Source organism: Panthera leo, chromosome B3 (assembly GCF_018350215.1).
Source record: "Panthera leo isolate Ple1 chromosome B3, P.leo_Ple1_pat1.1, whole genome shotgun sequence".
NCBI lineage: Eukaryota > Metazoa > Chordata > Mammalia > Carnivora > Felidae > Panthera > Panthera leo.
Window position 1 is genome coordinate 59546101 of NC_056684.1, and position 20453 is coordinate 59566553.

The 20453-nt window shown below is 45.9% G+C and overlaps 2 protein-coding genes across 24 annotated transcripts in view; one reads left to right on the forward strand and one right to left on the reverse strand.

Moving 5' to 3' along the window:
* Positions 1-86: 86 nt before the first annotated feature.
* On the reverse strand, positions 87-6138 carry LOC122221204 (creatine kinase U-type, mitochondrial). Of its 4 annotated transcripts, none has more exons than XM_042940520.1 (10): positions 6008-6138; positions 4854-5114; positions 4003-4201; positions 3704-3799; positions 3078-3299; positions 2859-2944; positions 2616-2739; positions 851-985; positions 533-658; positions 87-320 (listed from the first exon to the last, which is right to left on the reverse strand). In XM_042940520.1, exons 2-10 carry the CDS (start codon positions 5000-5002, stop codon positions 204-206), a joined length of 1254 nt encoding a protein of 417 aa, XP_042796454.1. In that variant the 5' UTR covers positions 5003-5114; positions 6008-6138; the 3' UTR covers positions 87-203. The 4 variants fall into 4 exon arrangements, with proteins under 4 accessions (XP_042796454.1, XP_042796453.1, XP_042796452.1 ...); XM_042940519.1 differs by having other exon boundaries at positions 5915-6138; XM_042940518.1 differs by having other exon boundaries at positions 4854-5138; positions 5915-6138.
* Positions 6139-8587: 2449 nt separating this feature from the next.
* PPIP5K1 (diphosphoinositol pentakisphosphate kinase 1) overlaps positions 8588-20453 on the forward strand; it is a 43068-nt gene continuing 31202 nt past the window's right edge. For 13 of the 20 annotated variants that reach the window (XM_042942190.1, XM_042942197.1, XM_042942200.1 and 10 more), the window contains exons 1-18: positions 8706-9892; positions 12298-12393; positions 12672-12846; positions 13308-13503; positions 13947-14037; positions 14264-14349; positions 14679-14833; positions 14945-15046; positions 15510-15671; positions 15784-15905; positions 17436-17537; positions 17783-17869; positions 17987-18062; positions 18192-18301; positions 18385-18467; positions 19206-19337; positions 19506-19627; positions 19920-20102. In XM_042942190.1, the coding sequence (XP_042798124.1) occupies positions 12700-12846; positions 13308-13503; positions 13947-14037; positions 14264-14349; positions 14679-14833; positions 14945-15046; positions 15510-15671; positions 15784-15905; positions 17436-17537; positions 17783-17869; positions 17987-18062; positions 18192-18301; positions 18385-18467; positions 19206-19337; positions 19506-19627; positions 19920-20102 (1956 nt within the window). In that variant the 5' untranslated portion in view covers positions 8706-9892; positions 12298-12393; positions 12672-12699. Of the gene's footprint in view, positions 8632-8705; positions 9893-9915; positions 10409-12297; positions 12394-12671; positions 12847-13307; positions 13504-13946; positions 14038-14263; positions 14350-14678; positions 14834-14944; positions 15047-15468; positions 15672-15783; positions 15906-17435; positions 17538-17782; positions 17870-17986; positions 18063-18191; positions 18302-18384; positions 18468-19205; positions 19338-19505; positions 19628-19919; positions 20103-20453 lie in introns of those variants that run through there. The other 7 variants (XM_042942207.1, XM_042942208.1, XM_042942191.1 and 4 more) reach the window with 6 other exon arrangements.

Here is a 20453-nt window from a genome sequence, read left to right on the forward strand (position 1 = left end):
TAACCCCACTGCTTCTTTTCCTTTCCTGAAAGCTAGTCCCTCCTCATCCCAACCATTAGAAATAACACAGACAGCTAGAGCATAGCAAGGAGTCTTTACTAGGACAGAAGGGAGTTGGAGGGGCATCCAGGGCAAGTAGAATGGGCCACATTAGAATGGGCAGAAGTCCTGGGGATCTTGAGTCATCTCCTGAGGATGGGGAATTAATGCTTATTGTGGATGAGAGGTGGAGGGATGCGGATATCCTGGCCTCTCTCCAGACGCCGTTCACAATCAATCAAATAGTTTACTCCATCGATGACCAGCTGCACCAGCTCCACCTGAAGGACACTAATCCTTGATCTCTGCTTCCCACCCTTGAGTTTCCCTCTTGAACACTGATTTGCCTTCTCTAGGAACTCATTTCCAATTGTCTCCCCACTCAACCTGAATTTCATTTCAGATTCTGTTACATTCCTGGGGCCCACTCACTGTCATATCTCCACCCCCACAGACCTATACCTTTCCACACTGTAATCCCTAAGGATCTCACCTCTGACTTGCCCAGTCGGTCCAAATTAGAGATGTCAAAGACGCTGCCTGTGGCAGCTGTGTCCACTCCACCAGTGCCACGCTTTTGGAGTCTTAAGTTCTCCAGGATCTTTGGGAAGCGGCTATCCTAGAGGAGAGGAGATAGGGATTGGGGGCCGGGCCATTAGGGGCAGAGACTGGTCCTATTTGAGACTGGTCCCTTTCCCCTGATACTCTACCCACAATGTGTCTGACTCCTTTCCAAAATGCCCATACCCTCCCATCCACCCAAGGCCACCTTCCTTATTCATACCCCTCTCTAACCACACAACTCATTTACTTTGCTTAGCAGGGGCAGTTTGATGTGCACTCCTGCCCGAAGTCCAGTGCCCAGGTTAGACGGACAGGTCAAGATGTATCCCAAACGCTCATTCCACATGAACTCCCAGCCACGCTCCTGGATCAGCCGTTCCACCTGAGTCCACAAAGGCTCTGTTAGTGAAAAGTCAGGGATATTTGAGCCCTCACTTAGCCAGACCTACAAGAACTCTAGAAATATGTCTAGAATGAGGAATTTGGACTGTGAAAGAATGACACTGCTGTTTGTGTGTGTGTGGGGTGGGGTGGGGAATCGTTTGTTATTATCATGTGTACAAGGTAATTTTGATGTTGCAAGCCCATAATGGTGAGATTACAGAAAAATATCTTGTGTGTGGAAGAAGAGACACTTGAGAGAATAAGGCACTAAGGATGATCTAGGGAAATGAGTGGAGGTGGTAAACTGAACTGAGGAAGGAATGATTATTCAATGAGCTCAGCATGCATGGATTATCTTTGCTTTGCTAATGAGCCTAGAGTTTGGAAGGGTTCTTTCACACATAAAATGAGGGTGTAGGCTTTGCAACAGGAAGAGGCAAGAAAGCCTTCTGTTAGCTGTGGAAAGAGCACATGTGAGAAGGCAGAGAGAAAGGTGAAAACAGTCCAGAAGAGCTGGACTCATAGTTATGTGTATACATGAGGGGGTGGGGAAGGGAGTGTGGGTAGATTGTTTTGTTTCACTAGAGCTTCCTAATGATGGAAATGACTATTAGAGTTCAAGAGACAGGGGGTGTGCCAGAAGGATGGATGCGAAGACTACCTCATATGAGTAAAGAGAACCCTGTTTATAGTTCAGAGAAAAAAAAAAAAAAAACACGGCATAGGGGGTCATCTTACATGCTGAACAAGGGGAAACCTTTACATCTAGAAAAATAATAGGAGCTAACACTTATTGAACATTTATTATGCACCAGGTATTTTACATACATTATCTCATTTAATCCCCAACAACCTAAAATGTAGGAAGCCGTATTATCCCAATTTTACAGATGAGAAACCTGAGGCATATCATTTGAAAAGTACTTCCCTACCCACTTACCATCAGAATATGTTATCTGTTATTAGCCAAAAACAATAAAAACTTCCCAGCTAGAATCTAAAAAAAGAGAAGCTGTCTGTCTTTCCAAGTCCAAAATATAACTGTATATATGAGAACATACAATAAAAACTGGGTTTATGGGGATTTCTAATCTAGAATAGAATATGGAGTCCTAATCCATATATGATTGAGGATTCAGTAGAGCCACACATTCTGGGACTTAAGCCATTCCATCTTCCATTTCCCCTAGTCTCCCTCCTGCTCTCAGCTTAAAACCTAGACATGATACTTCAGTGAGAATGACAGAATACCTTGGTTCAGAACTGGATGGTTACACTGGAATCATGAACACACCAATCTTTCACTTCCTACGTTGATCCAGGCTCAAACTTTTCCTTATCTGCACACTCCACACACCTCAGGCATTGACACAATTATTCCATCTTTGTCTTATCCGACAACTACTTTATTTACTACCTTAGATTCAGGACATTCTTTCTCTTTCTATTCTTAGGTGACCATATATCCTGGTTTTCTCTGGACAGTCCTGATATATTGTCCTGGACTGACTGATGGTGATCCCTTTTGTTATCAAAAGTATCGTGGGTTGATTGATAAATTATATGGTCTAGTCCTTAGCTTTTCCTTATGTCCTCCCACCTAGTTCCCTTATACACTCTTCTCCAACCTCTTTGAGGCCTCGACAGAATCTTTCAAACACTTTCTTCATGTTGCCACCCTTCTCCATGGAGATGACCCGTGTATGATCCTCTTCATTCACCCAGATCAAGAAGCTCTTCTCATTGTTGTGCCTGAGAGCAGTAAAGAGGGAAAGACAGGGATCAAGAGATAGGGCGAGAACTGGGAGAGATATAGGAATAAAAGACATTTACAGATCATGGGGGAAAGAGAGGTAAGGTAAGCCTCATACCAGATTCCACGAGCATCTGGCCAGTCTCGAGCCATTCCTGCTGCAGTCAGCAGTGGGGACACGGGCTTATCAAATAGGAAGTGGTCCTGAGGGGAGTAAAAGGACTTGAGTTAAGAATCTTCACAGTAGCTCCTGGGCCTCTATCTCATCTGACCCACCCTCCCCTGACTCTTCTTTCTATTTGCTTCCTCAACCCAGCTTCCTCTCAAGGCCCCTCACATCAATAAGCTGCTGCTGTTCAGCCTCTGTCATCTCACTGAGCCGATAGTAACGTCCAGCGAGGTCACCCTTCAGGCCACTCAGTGCATCCACTACAACACGTTCCACCTCTCGTCGCTCTGCCCGAGTACAGGCTGGAGGAAGGCTGAGTCCCCGGATACTTCGGCCAGTTCTGACTCTTGAGGACAATACATACCTCTCATCAAAGTAGCCAGAACGGATCTAGGGAATAAGAGAAATTAATATAACTCACAGAAACACAGGGGTGGGAACAGAGAGCCTTGGGGAAGGAGAGACCTTAAAGACTGTAGGGGTCCTCACTACATGCATTGGAAGGAGAAGTTCATTGGGCAAGCACTCCAACAGAAGAGGGCATTATGAATCCTCCCTCAAACTGCCCACTTTGGGGTACAGTCATTCTCACCCACCCTCTCCTCTCCTCTCCCTTCCATATCTGCAGCTCCTTAAGGTACAATTCTTCCCCCAAAGAATCTAACCAAAGAAACCAAAACTAAAAGCTCGGCAGTATAATGACTCTGAGTCAGGAATAATTAAGGTGAAAGGATTGGAGAAACAGAATGCTATATATAAGGCAATGCAAATCAGAAGAAGAATATCTGTCCTACCTTGCTGGCATCCAGATCAGTGGTATGCTTCATTGTTCGAGGGTCATATCCATTGTGTCGCTCTTGTATCACAGGATCAAACAGCTCAGCAAATACCTGATGGGGAATTAAGAGGGAGAGGGTGGTTAAGGAGAGAGAATCCCTTTCCAGGCCTTAGTTGTGGATTGATTTCACTGGGTCAGAAAACATGAGTATGGAAGGTCCAGCCTTAAGGGAAAGTGAAGGGTCTTTAGGGGGAAGGAGCTGGGATTACTGGGAAGATGAGTTGGGTCATCAGGGAAACTCTGGGGGCCCCCTACCTCATAGGTCTCCTCATCTCCAGCTACCATGCCCACAGTCTTGATGAAGGGGTGGCCGGGGTTGTCCACGCCAGTCTGGATACACTGATCTAGCGTCCAACCAGTGGGTGTGGTCTTGTCGCAGAGCCGGGCATAGACTGCTGGGGTCAGGTGACTGGCCATGCAGTTGTTGTGCTTTCGGAGGTCTGGGTACTCAGCGCTAGGGAGGGGGTACCCAGTAACCATGGAGGAGAGCACAGGGGGCCTAGACCCAGTGCAATCAGCTGGGAGCTATCCAGTTAGACATGTCTACCTTTGCTCCTTGGGAGGAGGGGAGATTAGGGGGAGGCTAAACCTTACTTAGTAATCTCTTTAGGGACTTTCAGGGTCTATTCTTTCCCAACAGGTCTAGTTTCCTCTGGCTGGCGGGCACAATTTCCCCAGATTTGCTCAGTTATTTCCTACCATTAGCACAACATTGGGATGGGGGAGGGGAAGACTAAGGAGGGGAATTCAGGAAATGGGGGGGGGGGACAGCAGGAAACGAGATGGAGGAGAGCGAAAAGGATAGTTCCTGGTTTCTCAGTTAGGGCTTTGGGCAGAGTGGGTGCAGCCAGAACTCACAGGGCCAGAGCGGGTCTTGGGGGCGGGGACTGCGGGTTACAGGTCCCCAGAAATGCGTTAGCCTTATGGTTTTGGCTTCCATTCCCAACCCACTGTGGTCTCCAGATTGTACAGCACTCCACTCCAGAGCCTTCGTGATTATAACCCTTCTCTTTTGCCCAGGTCCTCATCTCCATCCCCATCTTCGTTCCCGTCGCCACCTCCCCCCACCCCCCCCCCCCCCACCCCTGTGCCTCAGACACTGATACCTCGGGGGATACAGCCTCCGTCGTTCACTGGCGGCCCTTATAGGTTCCGGGCGGAGCAGAAACCCAGCGGCTAGAGACCCAGCTCCAGCCAAAGCCAGGAGCCTGAGCCCCGGGCGGGCGGACAGCAGACGAGAGAAGGGACCAGCCATGGCTTGAGGGTCCGGCTATGGAATCCCGGGGTGGGAGCTGGCGCAGGGCAGGAACAGGGAGGGAGGATGCAACCAGAAGGACTGAGGACTGGAACTGGGTGCGAGGCTGGAGCTGAAATGGGGGCCGGATTGGAAGCTGGAGCAGGAGAGGAAAACGGTAGCAACCAGACTGCAGGAGAGGCGCAATGAGGTAGCGGCTGGCGGGCGGAGGAGGGAGGTCCCAGCCGCAGTCTCCAGGGGTGGGGCTCACGCAGGCCCCGCCTTTCCGCCTGCCACCGCGCTAGGTATGCGGGGGCAGAGGTGGGAAGCACCGCCAGGTAGATTAGGGGACCCGAGCTTCGCAACCTTTGGCCGGGGATGCCGGCCCACCTGGGTTGAGGTCGCCCAGATTTCAGCACCACGTAGAGGACAGCACCCGACGGGACCCGCAAAGCCTAACACCCTTCCCCCAAGCCTCTCGGTTTAATCGGAAACCCGATTCGTCACTCTGTGTGGGTGTGAAAGGGTGACATTGCCCAACCTCTCTCTAGTTTTCGGCCTTCCCCAGCAACCTCTCCATATTCCCAGGGGAGGCGGCAGCGGGAGAAACCGTGGCATAAATACAGACAACAGAGAAAGAAATGGAGAAATCACACAGAGGCATACACTGGAAAAGACACCCGGTGGCTCAAGGTCACCTTTGCTTTAGAACCAGGAAGAGGACCAAGGTGCCCTCCGGCCACACCTGTGCTATTCTTACAAGGTTGTGGAAGGATTCCCTGAGACCAACCAGGGGAACATTAACTCTTATCCCATTTATGCTGTGTTCCCTGCTCCCGATTGGCTCCCACATAGCCCTGCTATGTCCTGCCCCCACTTCTCATGATCCCCAACTTTTTTCACCTCCACCCTCCTCCCCATTTTCTACTTCACCTTTGATCTTTTACTTCCTCGTGTTTTATCCAGGTTCAGGACTGTCTTCTGCTCACAGGACTCCCTCTGAGTATTCTCTGCAAGCTTGCCTACCTGTTGGTTGTACTGGGTGTAGACCTGGGATTGGGCAGGGAATTGTTAGTTTCCTCTTCCTCCTCTCCCTTCTCTCCCCTCTTTGTAGTTTCCAGTTCCTGGGCTGGAGGGGAGTGTAAGGTGAGGTGAAGGGTGTGGTAAGATGACGGCGGGTAGGAACAGAACAGGCAGGCACAGGTTTCCAACCACCACAAATGTTTCCTCTCTTGGCTCCCTAATCCTGTTTATTCCAGAGTGTAAAGGGGAGTGGTGTTCAAGGCCAGGGAATCTGTACATTCCTACTGGCCTTCTGTCCTTTATCCTCCCAAGATATGTATTCAGATTTGAGAGGGTGTGTTCCCACAGCTCAAAGTGTGACTTAGGTGTGACTTGACCTTTGTCCTGGCAGTAAAGAGAATGAATGATAGAGCCAAAATAGAGATGTGGGGGCTTCATATGGAAAGTCATTTAAGCTTGGGTACACATGGTGGTGTTAGTCCCTTCTCTGAGCCATCTTGGTGATAGTAAGATACTTGGAAATCTTACTTGAGAAAGAGAAATTCCCTTCATATTGTCCTCTGGCCCCACTGATGAGATACCATTCTACTCCTATATTCTCGTTCCCTTCATTACTCTCAGGCTTCCTTTGTGTTCCTTTTCCTCCCTTCTTCATTTGTATCCTTAGAAGCTATCCACCTCTCTTCTGTGTCCATCACTTAATTCCTTCTTCTGGCAAGAGAGCAATTATCAGAGAATTGATAGAATTCTGTAGTTAGAGTCACTTTTGGAGAGATGGAAAATGTTACCTGTGTTGTGGGGGCTCATTGTCTAGGTTAAGGAGTAGTTATGAACAAGCAAATATAATTACTTGCAATGGTGTATATTTACCCAGATAAAGAAGGGAGATAATCTTCCAATGAAGGAGAGTTGTTATTTGATTGAGAGGGTGGTTACTAAGATTAAAGAGGTAGGGAACAAGAAGAGAGAATTAGAGAAGGAAAAATAAGACAGCCTGAGAAATCACTCAAGTTTGGAGACTAGTTGTCCAAATTTGAGTAATAGCTCCTCGGAGAAAAGATGTGTATTTGTGTACTTTTCTTATTCCCTGTGAGTCACTGACAGCCACATAATGTATTAATGCTCATTTTATAAAATTATCCTATGGCATACAGGAAGTAATTGATATGTATATGTATTTTATTTATTTAATGATAATAATTACCAAGACTAACATTTATAAAGCACTTTATAATTACAAGAAACTCTTGTATGTGTTATTTCATTTAATTGGATTGTTCCAATGGTTGACCAGGGACTGAGTCTACATTTTAGACACGAAGTCTACATTTTAGGGTGCGAAGATAAGTTAATTACCTAGACGATGTTTTAATAACTTGTTTGAAGGGCTGGAGTGGTGGAGAGGACATGAGCCTGAGCACGAACTAGGGAAGTATCTATTTCCCTTAGGGACAACCCTCAGAATCATCCCTATCTCATTCAGGGTTAGTATAATGAGGCACCTGACTGAAAAAATGGTAAGCTCCTTAAGGTTGCAGAGGAGAAACAGGGCAATTGGGATTGTCTTGACTAGGGAAACCTAAGTAAGGATGAAAAGATAATAATAAAAATGGAAACATACACAAAATGCTTTCATATAACCAGTACCATATGATTAGATTTTTAAAACACTCTCTTACAGATGAGGGAATGGAGGCTGAGGGAAGTTCAGTGACTTGCCCAAAGCTGCACAGCTATTAAAGGTAAGACCAGGACTCAAATCCAGGTTTGTCTGGTTCCAAGGCTGGAGGTGTAAAGAACAAACCAGTGTGGATATGGGAATCATATTGCCCAGTGTTCCATGTACATCCATTTTCTTGTCTTCTCCATAAATAAGTCTTTGTTCTTTCCCTTAACTTTCTGATTTGTTTCTCTCTGTCTCTTTTTGTCTCCAGTCTACTTATCACTCCTCTACATCTGTTAACATTTCAACCAACATTTATTGGCTCTCTAAGTATATCATACCTCTTATGTTTTAAAAATCAAACAGAGGGGCGCCTGGGTGGCTCAGGGTGTTAAGCATCCGACTTTGGCTCAGGCCATGATCTCCCCTGTTCCTGGGTTCAAGCCTTGCATTGGGCTCTGTGCCGACAGCTCAGAGCCTGGAGCCTGCTTCACATTCCGTGTCTCCCTCTCTCTCTCTCTCTGCCCCTCCCCCCCCCCCCCAATCGCGCTCTATCTCTCACAAAAACAAACATTAAGAAATTTTTAAAAATAAAAAAATAAAAAATAAAAATCAAACAGAAAACCTGGTTCGTCTCAGGTCGTGCAATGGCACAAATTGTGCCTCTTTTCTGCATCTTGCTTCTTCTCTGCTCTTCGTCTCACTGGAAAGTCTCTGTCTAGACCAAGCATCTGGGCTGTGGCGACACAGAAATCAGAGGAAGGCGAGCATCAGGTTGCATTCCCTCCCCATAGCCACTAGGGGCCACCCTCCTCCACGCAGAAGTGCGGGCCAACGCAGCCTGACTTTGTTGCCGGTGCGCGCCTTCCGCTGATTGGTGACACCGCAGGGAAGCAGCGCTTTGATTGGGCTGCTGTCAGGTGTCGCTGCCGGCAGGTTCGGCTGCGCGAGCGCAGGGAGGCGGGTGAGCGAGGGCTGGGGGCGGTGGGGGAGTGGCTGGGGGCTGGGGGCGGTATCTGAGGGGGTGGGCTGGATAGAGTGGGCTTGCTAGGTGCTGAGGGCCATGGTTAGTACCGGCTGGGGGCGGCTTCGGGAGGAGGCCCTCGATGAGGCCTCAATGTCTGCGTAGGGAGAGTAAGGCGGAGAAGGCGGGGGAGGGCGAAGGCTGGTGGAGTCGCATCGGAGGGCAGTATTCGTGACCGGGAGCTGTGTGAGGAAACACACCGGAGACACACCGCAGGGAGTCACCAAGAGAACAGAGGGGTGTGAGGATTTGCGGAAGAGGGAGTCCTGCGTGAGGAGCGGAGTCAGCCCGAGAGAGGGTCAGGGTGGGGAGGTCTGTGTGAGGAGGGGTGGAATGGAGTCGACTCTGGAGAGGATCAGCTTCAGGCAGGCGTTGTTACAGAGAGGAGGGTACCCTGGAGAGAGCTAATGTGAGGACGGAATTGATCTAAGGCAGTCTTTGTGGGAGATCATTGAGTGTTCCATATAAATTGTTACCAAGTGTGGTGACTCATTTGCGGGTTTGGAGGGCAGTTTAATGTTGGAGAATCACTGAGTGAGAGGATTACTTGGATTATTAATTGGATTCGTTGATCAGTGATGGGGGAGGGGGCAGCAGTGTCTTGAGTGGTTGGGGGAGGGTCCATGGAGAGTCATTGTTGCAAATTAGGGAAAGAAGGGAGTATGAGTGAGTTGGTAGAACAAGGGCTTCAGCCCAATTCATCCGTGTCAGAATAAGGGTCTGTGTGAAGGATTAAATGCTGCATCCAGAAAGAATTTAGGGGTCCACTGTGGAAGGTGAGAAGGAGCTAGTGTTGGTTGCCTGAGGAGTTTTACTGTGTTGAAAATATTCCTGCCTGGACTCTGTATTGATGTATCCCCTTCACCACTAATGGTGCCCTCCATTAAGTGCATGGTGTTTAAGGAAATTAGAGGACTACTGCAAACAGCCCTAAATTCTAAGGGATCAAGAAGTTACACAGTTTACCCTCCCTTCTGCCCCACCCTCTCTTCTCACCTACTTATCGTCTCCCCTCCCATCCTCCCTTTTTTCCGTCATTTGCATTGATTCGGCCTTGGGAGTGAGATTGCTTTAGCCTAGTGTAGAGTGTGAAGTTTTCTTTTGCAACAAAGTATTGAAGGAAAGGGGGATGGGAAGAAGGGCCTGGAAAACAGGGGAATGGCTCTTGGAATACCATATTAAATCCCAGCTTCTCTCAAAGGTACATTTAAATAAATCCTGTCTTATTTCATAGCTATTTCATAGCTATTCAAAGCTATTTCATAGCTTTGTCATTTTGCTTTGTTAACTATAAATTTAGGCCTTTATAATATCTCTTTAGCCCCTTAAAGGATCTGTGAACAGACTCTTCTTCCCCATTCTGTTACCATCCCCTGTTATAGAGTTGTAAAAGATTTTAAGGAAAAATGACTATATACATTCAGTAGAAAATCAGGAAGGACTTAGTGGAAAAAAAGGGTGAAGGGTTAGGAATCTTAGACATGAGGGAAAGCCCCTGCTTCAGATAAAGGATAAAGGGTGCAACAAAATTCTGCCTGCTTAAACTATACAGGTCGTGGAAATTGGGTCAGGTCACTAAAAAGGGGTTCAAAGATAAAGCATATGTATGAGACCTGCAGTACACAACTGGAAATGTTAAGTCTTAAGGAGAATGTTGTGACCGGCCTGTGGAGACAAGCAGATGGTAAAGACTGGGGAGGTCAAGGTCTATACAAAGGTTAGCAATACTTTTCTAATCAAAGCTGGAAATCCCACTGGGAATGGTAAGGGTTTAAAATAAAATACAAAATGCAATTGTTGAAGACTATTTTATAAATCTGTTAAGATGATCCATTTACTTAGAATGTGGTGTTCATTAGAGTCATTAGTATTTCTGAGAACTTTTGGAGAATGTGAAAAATTGCTGCTGGGTGACTCAATTTTATTTTTGGAAACAAATAATATATGTATCCTCACAATTTGGCATTAACAAATGTTAACCTTTTGTGTATTTGTTTCAGATTTTTAAAAAATTGAAATAAACATTACAGATAAGGTTGTAAAGTTCCACTCAAATCCTTCTCAGTTCCATTTTACCCTGTCCTCAGAGGTAACCAGTATTATGAATTTGATGCTTTTCTTTTCAGTCCATATTTTTAGACTCTACTAATTATATATACAGTCATAAATATATGTAATATTTTTTATTTATGCAAACTGAATTGTACTGCAATGTGTGTATTTCTGCAGTTTGCATTTGGAAGCTGTCCATATTATTACAGACATCGTTTCTTTTTTTTGAAAGAGTGAGCATGAGATGGGGAGGGGCAGAGAGAAGGAGAGAGAACCCCAAGCAGGCTCCATGCTGTCAGCACAGAGCCCGACGTAGGGCTTAAACTCAGGAACTGTGAGATCATGACCTGAGCCACATCCAAGACTCAGACACTTAACTGACCGACTCACACAGTTGCCCCTGATTCATTTTTTAAAACTGCTATTAGTCTATCATTTGTATATTCTACCCTGTATTTATGCATTCTACTTGTGATCTCTGAGTTTTCAGTTTTTCCCATTACCAACAGTGAGTTTATGAACATATTTGCACGTTATGTGGGAGAGTTTCTTTACAGCAGAGATTCTCAACCTCGGCACTACTGATATTTTGGACTGGATAATTCTTCATTGTGGGGGAACATCCTATGCATTTGAAACTATTAAGCAGCATCCTTGGCCTCTACTCATTAGACACCAATAGCACCTTCCCAGTTGTGACGACCAAAAGTGCTTCCTACCAAATGTCCCCTGGCCAGCAGAATCACAATTGGTTAAGAATCACTATTGTACATGTGTATATGTAGAAATGGAACTGCCAGATTATTCTAATCCAAGCGTAAGTCTTAAGATATTCTCACTGATTAGGGTGCCTGGGTGGCTTGGTTGGTTGAGCACCCGACTTCAGCTCATGTCATGATCTTGCAGTTTGTGAGTTTGAGCCCGGAGTTGGGCTCTGTGCTGACAGCTCAGAGCCTGGAACCTGCTTCGGTTGTCTCCCTTTCTCCCTGCCCCTCCCCCACTCATGCTCTGTCTCTCTCGTTCTCAAACATAAATAAACATTTTTAAAAAAGATATTTTCACTAATTATGGCTCTAGGCAGAATTTTTTCCTACTGACACCTTGGCCTAGACCCGACTTGGGTCTGTAGTACCAGGAGATGGTAGAGAGAAAACTGAAACTTTATTTTGAGAATGGGTTGGAGGCTGTTGTATGGATGCCTGTATCCTCAACCTCCCAGTTAGCACTAGACCTCTTTCCTTGACAGATTTTCCAGACTTGGGCATCTGTCTTTTAAAGTGGAGCACATGGAAGAGAAACAGGGAACATAGAGGATTTTAATGTTTTGATATAATGCTTAGAACATAGAGTGCCCTCAATAAATTCTTTTTGAGTTAATCCTTGGTAGGAATGAAGATGAGGGTTAAGGTCAAAGGCAGCTGTGGTCTCTCATTACCTCTGCCCTTGAATTAAATCCCTGAGTTCAACACTACTGTGGGGAGGTGGTGAAGGGATAGGAATGTTTAGGAATGAATCCAAAGTTGGAAATGTCTCTCTAACTTTCTCTTCTGGTAGGAATCAACAGCAGCCTTCCATGAGGAACTGCCTTTTCCACTTGCTGCTGGAGTTAATGGTGTTTCCTGCTGGCAGAATCAGGGACATGCCAGCACTGTAAGGGTTAACCTACTGATCCTCTTACCAGTCTCATGGTTGGGGTGGAGTGAGCAGGGAGGAAAAGGAAGACCTTGCTTTTCTCTTATGGATCTTTAGTCATGTCAAGTCATAGCCCACGTGCCTCCTTTCCTGTTGTTCCTTTTTACGATAGCTTTGTTTCCTGTTCCCCCTAGTCTCCTTGTGGTTCCCTCTTATTTTATCATTCCCTATGCCCCATCCCCACCCATTGCCATGCGGGTTTGGATTCTGAGCTAATGGGATACCCTCCATTGCAGAGCGGGATGAGTGGGTGCTCCGGCGGGGATGTGGTCGTTGCCGGCCAGTGAGGGCGAGAGTGCCACGGCCCACTTCTTCCTTGGAGCTGGAGATGAGGGGCTGGGCACCCGTGGAATAGGCATGAGGACAGAAGAGAGTGACAGCGAGCTCCTTGAGGATGAGGAGGATGAAGTGGTAAGACTAAGGAAAATGACGTAACTTGGTGTTGGGACCCCTGTCATAGAGAGTTGAGATTCCATTGGCTGGAGATACTTCTCCGCCCTTTCCAAATGCGTAGACTCCCTGTCATAAACAGGCCCTATCTTGATTAAGAGGAGAGGCAGTAGAGATTGGTTAGATTACCTATCTTTGAATCCCTTGCCTTTATGCCTTCCTCCTGTTGTGTCCTGGTTATTGGTTCTCTAGCTCTCCTACCTGAGCACACATTTCCTACTGTGGAAAGCCTCCTATTCTTTAGGCAGTAGGAATCCCTACAGGCACCCCAATCTAGACCTAAGTTGGGAGACAGCATTTGCCCCATAGTTCCAAAGCCTGGCAAGAAACTCTATGCCCTAAGGAAATGAGACAGTGTTCCCTAAATAGGGATGGTCTAGGTGGGAAGTTCCTAAGTTCCTGACAGTACTTCCTCTCTATAGCCTCCTGAACCTCAGATCATTGTTGGCATCTGTGCCATGACCAAGAAATCCAAGTCCAAGCCAATGACCCAAATCCTAGAGCGACTTTGCAGATTTGACTACCTAACTGTTATCATCCTGGGAGAAGACGTGATCCTCAACGAACCTGTGGAAAACTGGCCATCTTGCCACTGCCTCATCTCTTTCCACTCCAAAGGTTGGAGTCTGTGAAGGAAAGTGGGAGGAATGGTGTTGGGAATGCTGGCCTGGGAAATGAGGTTCTTACTGTCGAATAGTACAGTGGTCATCAGCTCTTCCTGACACACTGGTGAACAGTGCAAAGGGGGTTCCTTTCCCTGTATTGTGGAAGAGTTGCTGGCGGTAGTTTAAAGCCCATATTTGAACCTCAGGACAGTTCTAAAGCTGTTAGGGTCTCTGACAGAGTTGTGTGTCTCTAGAAGGACCCTAGAAATAACATCTTTTTAACTTTTTCCTGATGAATATTATAGACTTGGGAAGTTGGGCAGAAGGATGTTACGGGTTGGATGGGTAGAGGAGCTTAGTGGCAACTTTAGCTTTAATACCTCTATTTCTCTTGCTGTTTTCTCACTCTGTCTCTTTCACTTTCTTTTTTTGATCTATTTCCTTTTTCTATCCCAGGATTTCCTCTGGACAAAGCTGTTGCTTACTCCAAGCTTCGAAACCCCTTTCTTATCAATGACCTGGCTATGCAGTATTACATCCAGGATAGGTATAGCTTTCTGTTGATTGGTGGGGTGGGCAGTCCTGAGATCATGCCTGTTTAGAGAGCCCACTCTGGGAGGGGCAGAGTCAAACAAACATGCCTAATTTTTGTATCATACCTTCCCGAGTTCTATACCCTGGTATCTCCCAATTCCTGAGCAAATGAAATCCCTAGCCTCTTCCCTTGTTCACCATTCCCCACCTCCCCCAGCTAATTTATTTGGGGGTGACAGGAGGGAGGTGTACCGGATCCTGCAGGAGGAAGGTATTGATCTGCCTCGATATGCTGTGCTCAATCGTGACCCTGCCCGGCCTGAGGGTGAGTACCTCGCTTTGTCCAGTCCTGCCCCACCTTGCTTTCTGTAACATAGCCCAGCTGTCCATCTTCTGGACATCTCCATGTATTACTTATCCAAGTGAGGCTTTGGTTATTGGGCAATGGGTAGAGTTAGAACCATGGGTCCTTAAACAGAGACTTAGACCTCTTATGTAGGTATTATCATATTTATATAGCATATATTACCATATCTATTACTAAGATATGGTCATAGAAATTTGAGGGTTATGAAGATTAAAACTCAGAGAAATGGGAGTTGGAAGTATTCTACAATCCTCAACCCTGGGAATGACCACATACTTTTACTTCAGAGTGCAACCTGATAGAAGGTGAAGACCAGGTAGAGGTAAATGGAGCTGTCTTTCCCAAGCCCTTTGTGGAGAAGCCAGTGAGTGCAGAGGACCATAATGTTTACATCTACTACCCCAGTTCAGCTGGGGGAGGAAGTCAGCGCCTCTTCCGAAAGGTATGGGAGACATTTGAGCATTTGGGGAAGTCAGATAGGTGGAAGGACAAGAGCTGGAGAATTTGGGGACAACGTGAAGGCAACATTTTTTTCTTCTTTTTCCTCCTGAAGATTGGCAGCCGAAGCAGTGTTTACTCTCCTGAGAGCAGCGTCCGAAAGACAGGATCATACATCTATGAGGAGTTTATGCCAACAGATGGCACAGATGTCAAGGTTATGGTGGATACAGGGATTTAAGAAGTGATAAATGTCTGGGTTGGGATGGGGTGCTTGGGAAGCAAGTGGAAGTGTATGGAGAAAGTCACAGAAAATAAAGTGAATGTGATTTGCTTTTACATTCAGGTGAAAATAATGAATGAGAGAAGTAGACATTTACATTGTTACTATCAGAGCAAGGGCAAGGGTAACATGGAAAATGGTATAATATTGTAAGTTGTTTCTTAATGAGGACTAGGTAATAAATGGTGCTGGGGTCCCAAGGAGAAACCTTCATAAGGATACTTTGGTGGGGCCCAGTAAGGAAAATGTCAGTCTCCTTGTTCTTAATACTCAGGGTTTTTTTGTTTTGTTTTGTTTTGTTTTGTTTCCGAAACTAGTTTACAGACCTAGTGCTCATGTTGTCTTCTCATATGCAGGATGAGCGGTGGGCATACTCAGTGATGCTATGTACCTGCAGGTATATACAGTGGGGCCAGATTATGCCCATGCTGAAGCCAGAAAATCTCCAGCTCTCGATGGGAAGGTCGAACGAGACAGTGAAGGGAAAGAGATTCGATATCCAGTCATGCTGACTGCCATGGAAAAGCTGGTGGCCAGGAAAGTCTGTGTAGCTTTTAAGGTAGTGAAAGGCCCTTGGGGGATGGTGCTGTGGAGTGAGGGAAAGGGACAGGAGCAGGGGTCTGGAAGAAAGAGTGGCTCTCTTGTTTTCATCTTGCTTCTTTCCACTGCAGCAAACAGTTTGTGGTTTTGACCTTCTTCGTGCCAATGGTCACTCCTTTGTGTGTGATGTCAATGGCTTCAGTTTTGTCAAGAATTCGATGAAATACTATGATGACTGTGCCAAGATCCTGGGGTAAGGACACAGTGGTCTGGACTGGGGAGAATGGGCTTAGAGAAGAGAGAAAGCTTTTTGCCTTATTTTAAATATTATAAAAAGGATTAAAAAATGAAAAAAGGAAAATAAAAAAAGGGCTTCTTAGCCCTCTTGCTTTCCTAACACTGTACTCCCCAGTTACAACTGTTAGCAGTTTTACATATATGTCTTTTTCTACCATGTATAAACAAACTATTTATAGTACTAAATGTGATCATACTGTAATACTGTTTTAAAAGTTGATTTTAAAGTAAATTTACCATGTAATATTTAAAAATGTATGAGGAGGGGTACCTGGGTGGCTTTGTCCGTTAAATGTCCAGTTCTTGATTTTCGCTCAGGTCATGATCTCAAGGTTTATGAGATCAAGGACCACATTGGGCTCCACACTCACAGCACAGAGCTTGCCTGGGATTCTCTGTCTCTCCCCCTCTCTCTCTCTTTCTCTCTCTGCCTCTGTCTGCTCCTCCCCTGTTCATTCGTGCACATGCGTGAATTCTTTCTCTCTCTCAAAATAAATACATGAATTTTTGAAAAGTTAAAAAAATAAAAATGTATAAGGAATAATGAACATAGTGAGTATTCATGTATTCACCATAAATCTTCATATATAAAATCTTTCTGGGGTACCTGGGTAGCTCAGTGGGTTAAGTGTCCGACTTCAGCTCAGGTCATGATCTCATTCCTAGAGTTCGCACCCCGCATCAGGCTCTGTACTGACAGCTCAGAGCCTGGAGCCTGCTTGGGATTCTGTGTCTCCCTCTCTCTGCCCATCCCCTGCTTACACTGTGTCTCTAAATAAATAAATTAATTAAACATTAGATATAAAATCTTTCTTTGAGGTTTATTTATTTTGAGAGAGTGCAAGCAGGGGAGGGGCAAGAAGAGAGGGGGACAGAGGATCTGAAGTGGGCTCCGGGGCACCTGGGTGGCTCAGTTGGTTAAGCAACTGACTTCAGCTCAGGTCATGATCTCGCAGTTCGTGGGTTCGAGCCCCGCGTCGGGCTCTGTGCTGACAGCTCAGAGCCTGGAGCCTGCTTCAGATTCTGTGTCTCCTTCTCTCTCTGTTCCTCCCCTGCTGGTTCTCTGTCTCTCTCTGCCTCTCAAAGATAAATAAACATTAAAAAAAATTTTTTTGAAGTGGGCCCTGTGCTGACAGCAGAGAGCCTGATGTGAGGCTCGAACTCATGAATTGTGATATCATGACCTAAGCAGAAGTCAGACACTTAACTGACAGAGCCACTCAGGCTTGAATAAAATATTAAGAATACTCCTTGCTAATTACATCCCTTCCCTTTCTACCCAGAGGTAACCACAATCCTTAATTTGGTGTTTGTCATTCCCATGCATTTATTAATATTTTAATACATCTATGGGGGCTTTTTTGGGGGGCATGTTTTTAGAGTTTATATAATATATTCTACAACTTGCTAATTTCTGTGAGCTTTATTCATATGTGTAGTTGTGGTTCATTCATTTTCATACATTTCTTCATGTTTTTCCTTCTAGGAACACCATCATGCGGGAGCTTGCTCCACAGTTCCAGATCCCATGGTCCATCCCCACAGAGGCTGAGGACATTCCCATTGTCCCTACCACATCTGGCACTATGTGAGCAAAAGTATAAAATCTGGAGTAACCTACTTAAGGCACCTGAATCAGACCACTGGTTACTTTCTGACCCTATACCATATGACTAGTGGAGGCTGGGTATCTTCTAGGCAATTTCCTTAACCCTGCCTATATTCTTAATCTCAGTTTTTCCTCTGCTCTTTGGCATGTCATGTAGGATGAAATGATGGGAGGTGGTGTGGGGTGGGTTGGAGGAAAGGCTCTAACGACATTCCCTATCTTAGGATGGAACTCCGTTGTGTCATTGCAATTATCCGTCATGGAGATCGTACTCCCAAGCAGAAAATGAAGATGGAGGTGACACATCCAAGGTAGGATGAATGTCCTGATTTAGACAAATAGGTTTTTGTGAGAGAGATGGGGATGGGGAAGTTCCCAAAGGCTTTGACTGTCTCACCCCATACTGAAGCTTTTCCTTATTTCTTCAGATTTTTCAGTCTGTTTGAAAAACATGGTGGCTACAAGACAGGGAAATTAAAACTGAAGCGGCCTGAGCAGCTACAGGTAAGGTGGTGAGTTGGGCTGGGAGGAGCGAGGTGGGTATGGGATTGGGGGCCTCAGTGAGAGACCAGAATGAAAGGGTAACTGCCCAGGACTTGGTCTCCTTCATGGATACCCTATTATTTCCTCCAGGAGGTGCTGGACATCACAAGGCTGTTACTGGCTGAACTGGAGAAAGAACCAGGTGGTGAGATCGAGGAGAAGACTGGGAAACTAGAGCAGCTGAAGTCTGTGCTGGAGATGTGAGAAAGGGGATAGGAAAGGGGAGCCAATGACAGTGAGAACTAGGTGCTGGGGTAGAAAGTAAACTGAGTTTATCCTGCAGGTATGGTCATTTCTCAGGCATCAACCGGAAGGTGCAGTTGACTTACTACCCTCATGGAGTAAAAGCTACTAATGAGGGGCAAGGTAAGATATAATACTCCCTTCCTATTACCACTCAAGTCTCTTATTCTTAAACCTTTAGATGACCTGAGGGTGCTCTGACTCGATTTCAGCTCAAGTCGTGATTTCACGGTTCGTGGGTTCAAGCCCCACATCAGGCTCTGCAGTGACAATGTGGAGCCTGCTTGGGATTCTCTCTCTCCCTCTCTCTCTCTGCACCTCTCCTACTTGCGCTCTTGCCTCTCTCTTTCTCTCAAAATAAATAAACTTAAAAAAATAAACAAAACCCTTGGGATGAGCCCTGGGTGTTATACGTAGGAGATGAATCACTGGATTCTACACCTGAAAACATTATTGTACTATATGCTAACTAACTTGGTTGTAAATTAAAATATAGAAATAAATAATAAAAAACAAAACCTTTAGATGACCTCTACCCCAGATCACCATTCTGGGCTCCTCAGAAGACCTGACATTTAGATGTCCCCACTACTTTCCTTTTTTTTTTCTTTTCTTTTTTTTTTTTTAATGTTTATTTATTTTTGAGGGGGGAGAGGGGCGGGTAGAGAGAGGGGACAGAGGATCCAAAGCGGGCTCTGTGCTGACAGCAGACAGCCCAAAGGAAAGGCTCTTGAACTCATAGATCTTAAGATCATGACCTGAGCCGAAGTTGGACATTTAACTGACTGAGCCACCCAGCTGCCCCCCCTCCCAGCTATTTTTCTTAGATCTAGACCTATTCACTTCCCCTTATTCCTGCAGATCCACAGCGGGAGGCCCTATCCCCTTCTCTGTTGCTGGTACTGAAGTGGGGTGGAGAACTGACTCCTGATGGCCGTGTTCAGGCTGAGGAGCTGGGACGAGCTTTTCGCTGCATGTACCCTGGAGGACAGGGTGAGTGTCTGGGGGGCAAATAACAGGGCTTGGATGAGATGATTAGAGAATAAATTGGGGGAATGAAGAGACAGAGGCAATGGGAAAGTTAAAGGGGGAAAGGAGCATTCTTTCTTCCATGTGGGTATGTATAGCAGTCCATTCTTTGTCCTCCCCTTTCTCCCCCAGGTGACTATGCTGGCTTCCCTGGTTGTGGGCTGCTTCGTCTCCATAGCACTTTCCGCCATGATCTCAAGATCTATGCCTCTGATGAGGGCCGTGTCCAGATGACTGCTGCTGCCTTTGCTAAGGTGCACACTATAGTTCTTTCACAGTCCCAGCTTCCATTAGATAGAGCAGCTAAGAGTTTGGAGAACTAGTTGGGAAATGTCAGGGTGTTTATGTGCTGACTCAGAGAAGTTTCTGCTTGTGTCTGACCCATTCTGTACCACTGAGAATGAGCTGAGAATAATTAAATGGGCGTAGGCACCTTGACCTGTACTCCTCGCCTCTACACCAGCTCTCATTTGATCTCTGAGACCATTTAGGCTTAGGGGAAGTAGACTGGAAGGAAAACTAATAGATTTTGTGCTTCCCCTCCAGGGCCTTCTGGCTCTAGAAGGGGAGCTAACACCCATTTTGGTACAAATGGTGAAGAGTGCCAACATGAATGGGCTACTGGACAGCGATGGCGATTCCTTGAGCAGCTGCCAGCACCGGGTGAAGGCTCGACTGCACCATATTTTGCAACAGGATGCACCCTTTGGTCCTGAGGATTATGATCAGGTCAGGCTCTCCCTATTTTTGTGCCCAATGTACCGCCATCCCAGATTCCTAGAATTCTAACTAATAGTGATCAGTAATGGTACTTACTACATTGTAGACACTGCTTTCCATACATTTTCTCATTCAATCTTTACCCTTTGAGTTAAGTATGGGTCTATAATCTCTTACTCATAATTTCAAAAATAAAAAAGATCAGGCACCAAGATTCATTTGGTAGCAAAACCTGACATGATAAGACTATTTCTAATTCTTGGGGCTCCTAGGTGGCTCAGTCAGTTTAGCCTCCGACTCTTGATTTCAGCTCAGGTCATAATCTATGGGTTCAAGCCCCGCATCCAGCTCCACATGGAC

Coding starts and splice junctions, on each gene's coding strand:
- LOC122221204 (XM_042940520.1), bottom strand. CDS start 5,002: ATGGCTGGTCCCTTCTCTCGTCTGCTGTCCGCCCGCCCGGGGCTCAGG. Junction 3,300..3,703: donor CTGATCTGGATGCCAGCAAG/GTAGGACAGATA, acceptor CTTATTCCCTAG/ATCCGTTCTGGCTACTTTGA. Junction 659..850: donor AACTGCCCCTGCTAAGCAAA/GTAAATGAGTTG, acceptor CCTCTCCTCTAG/GATAGCCGCTTCCCAAAGAT.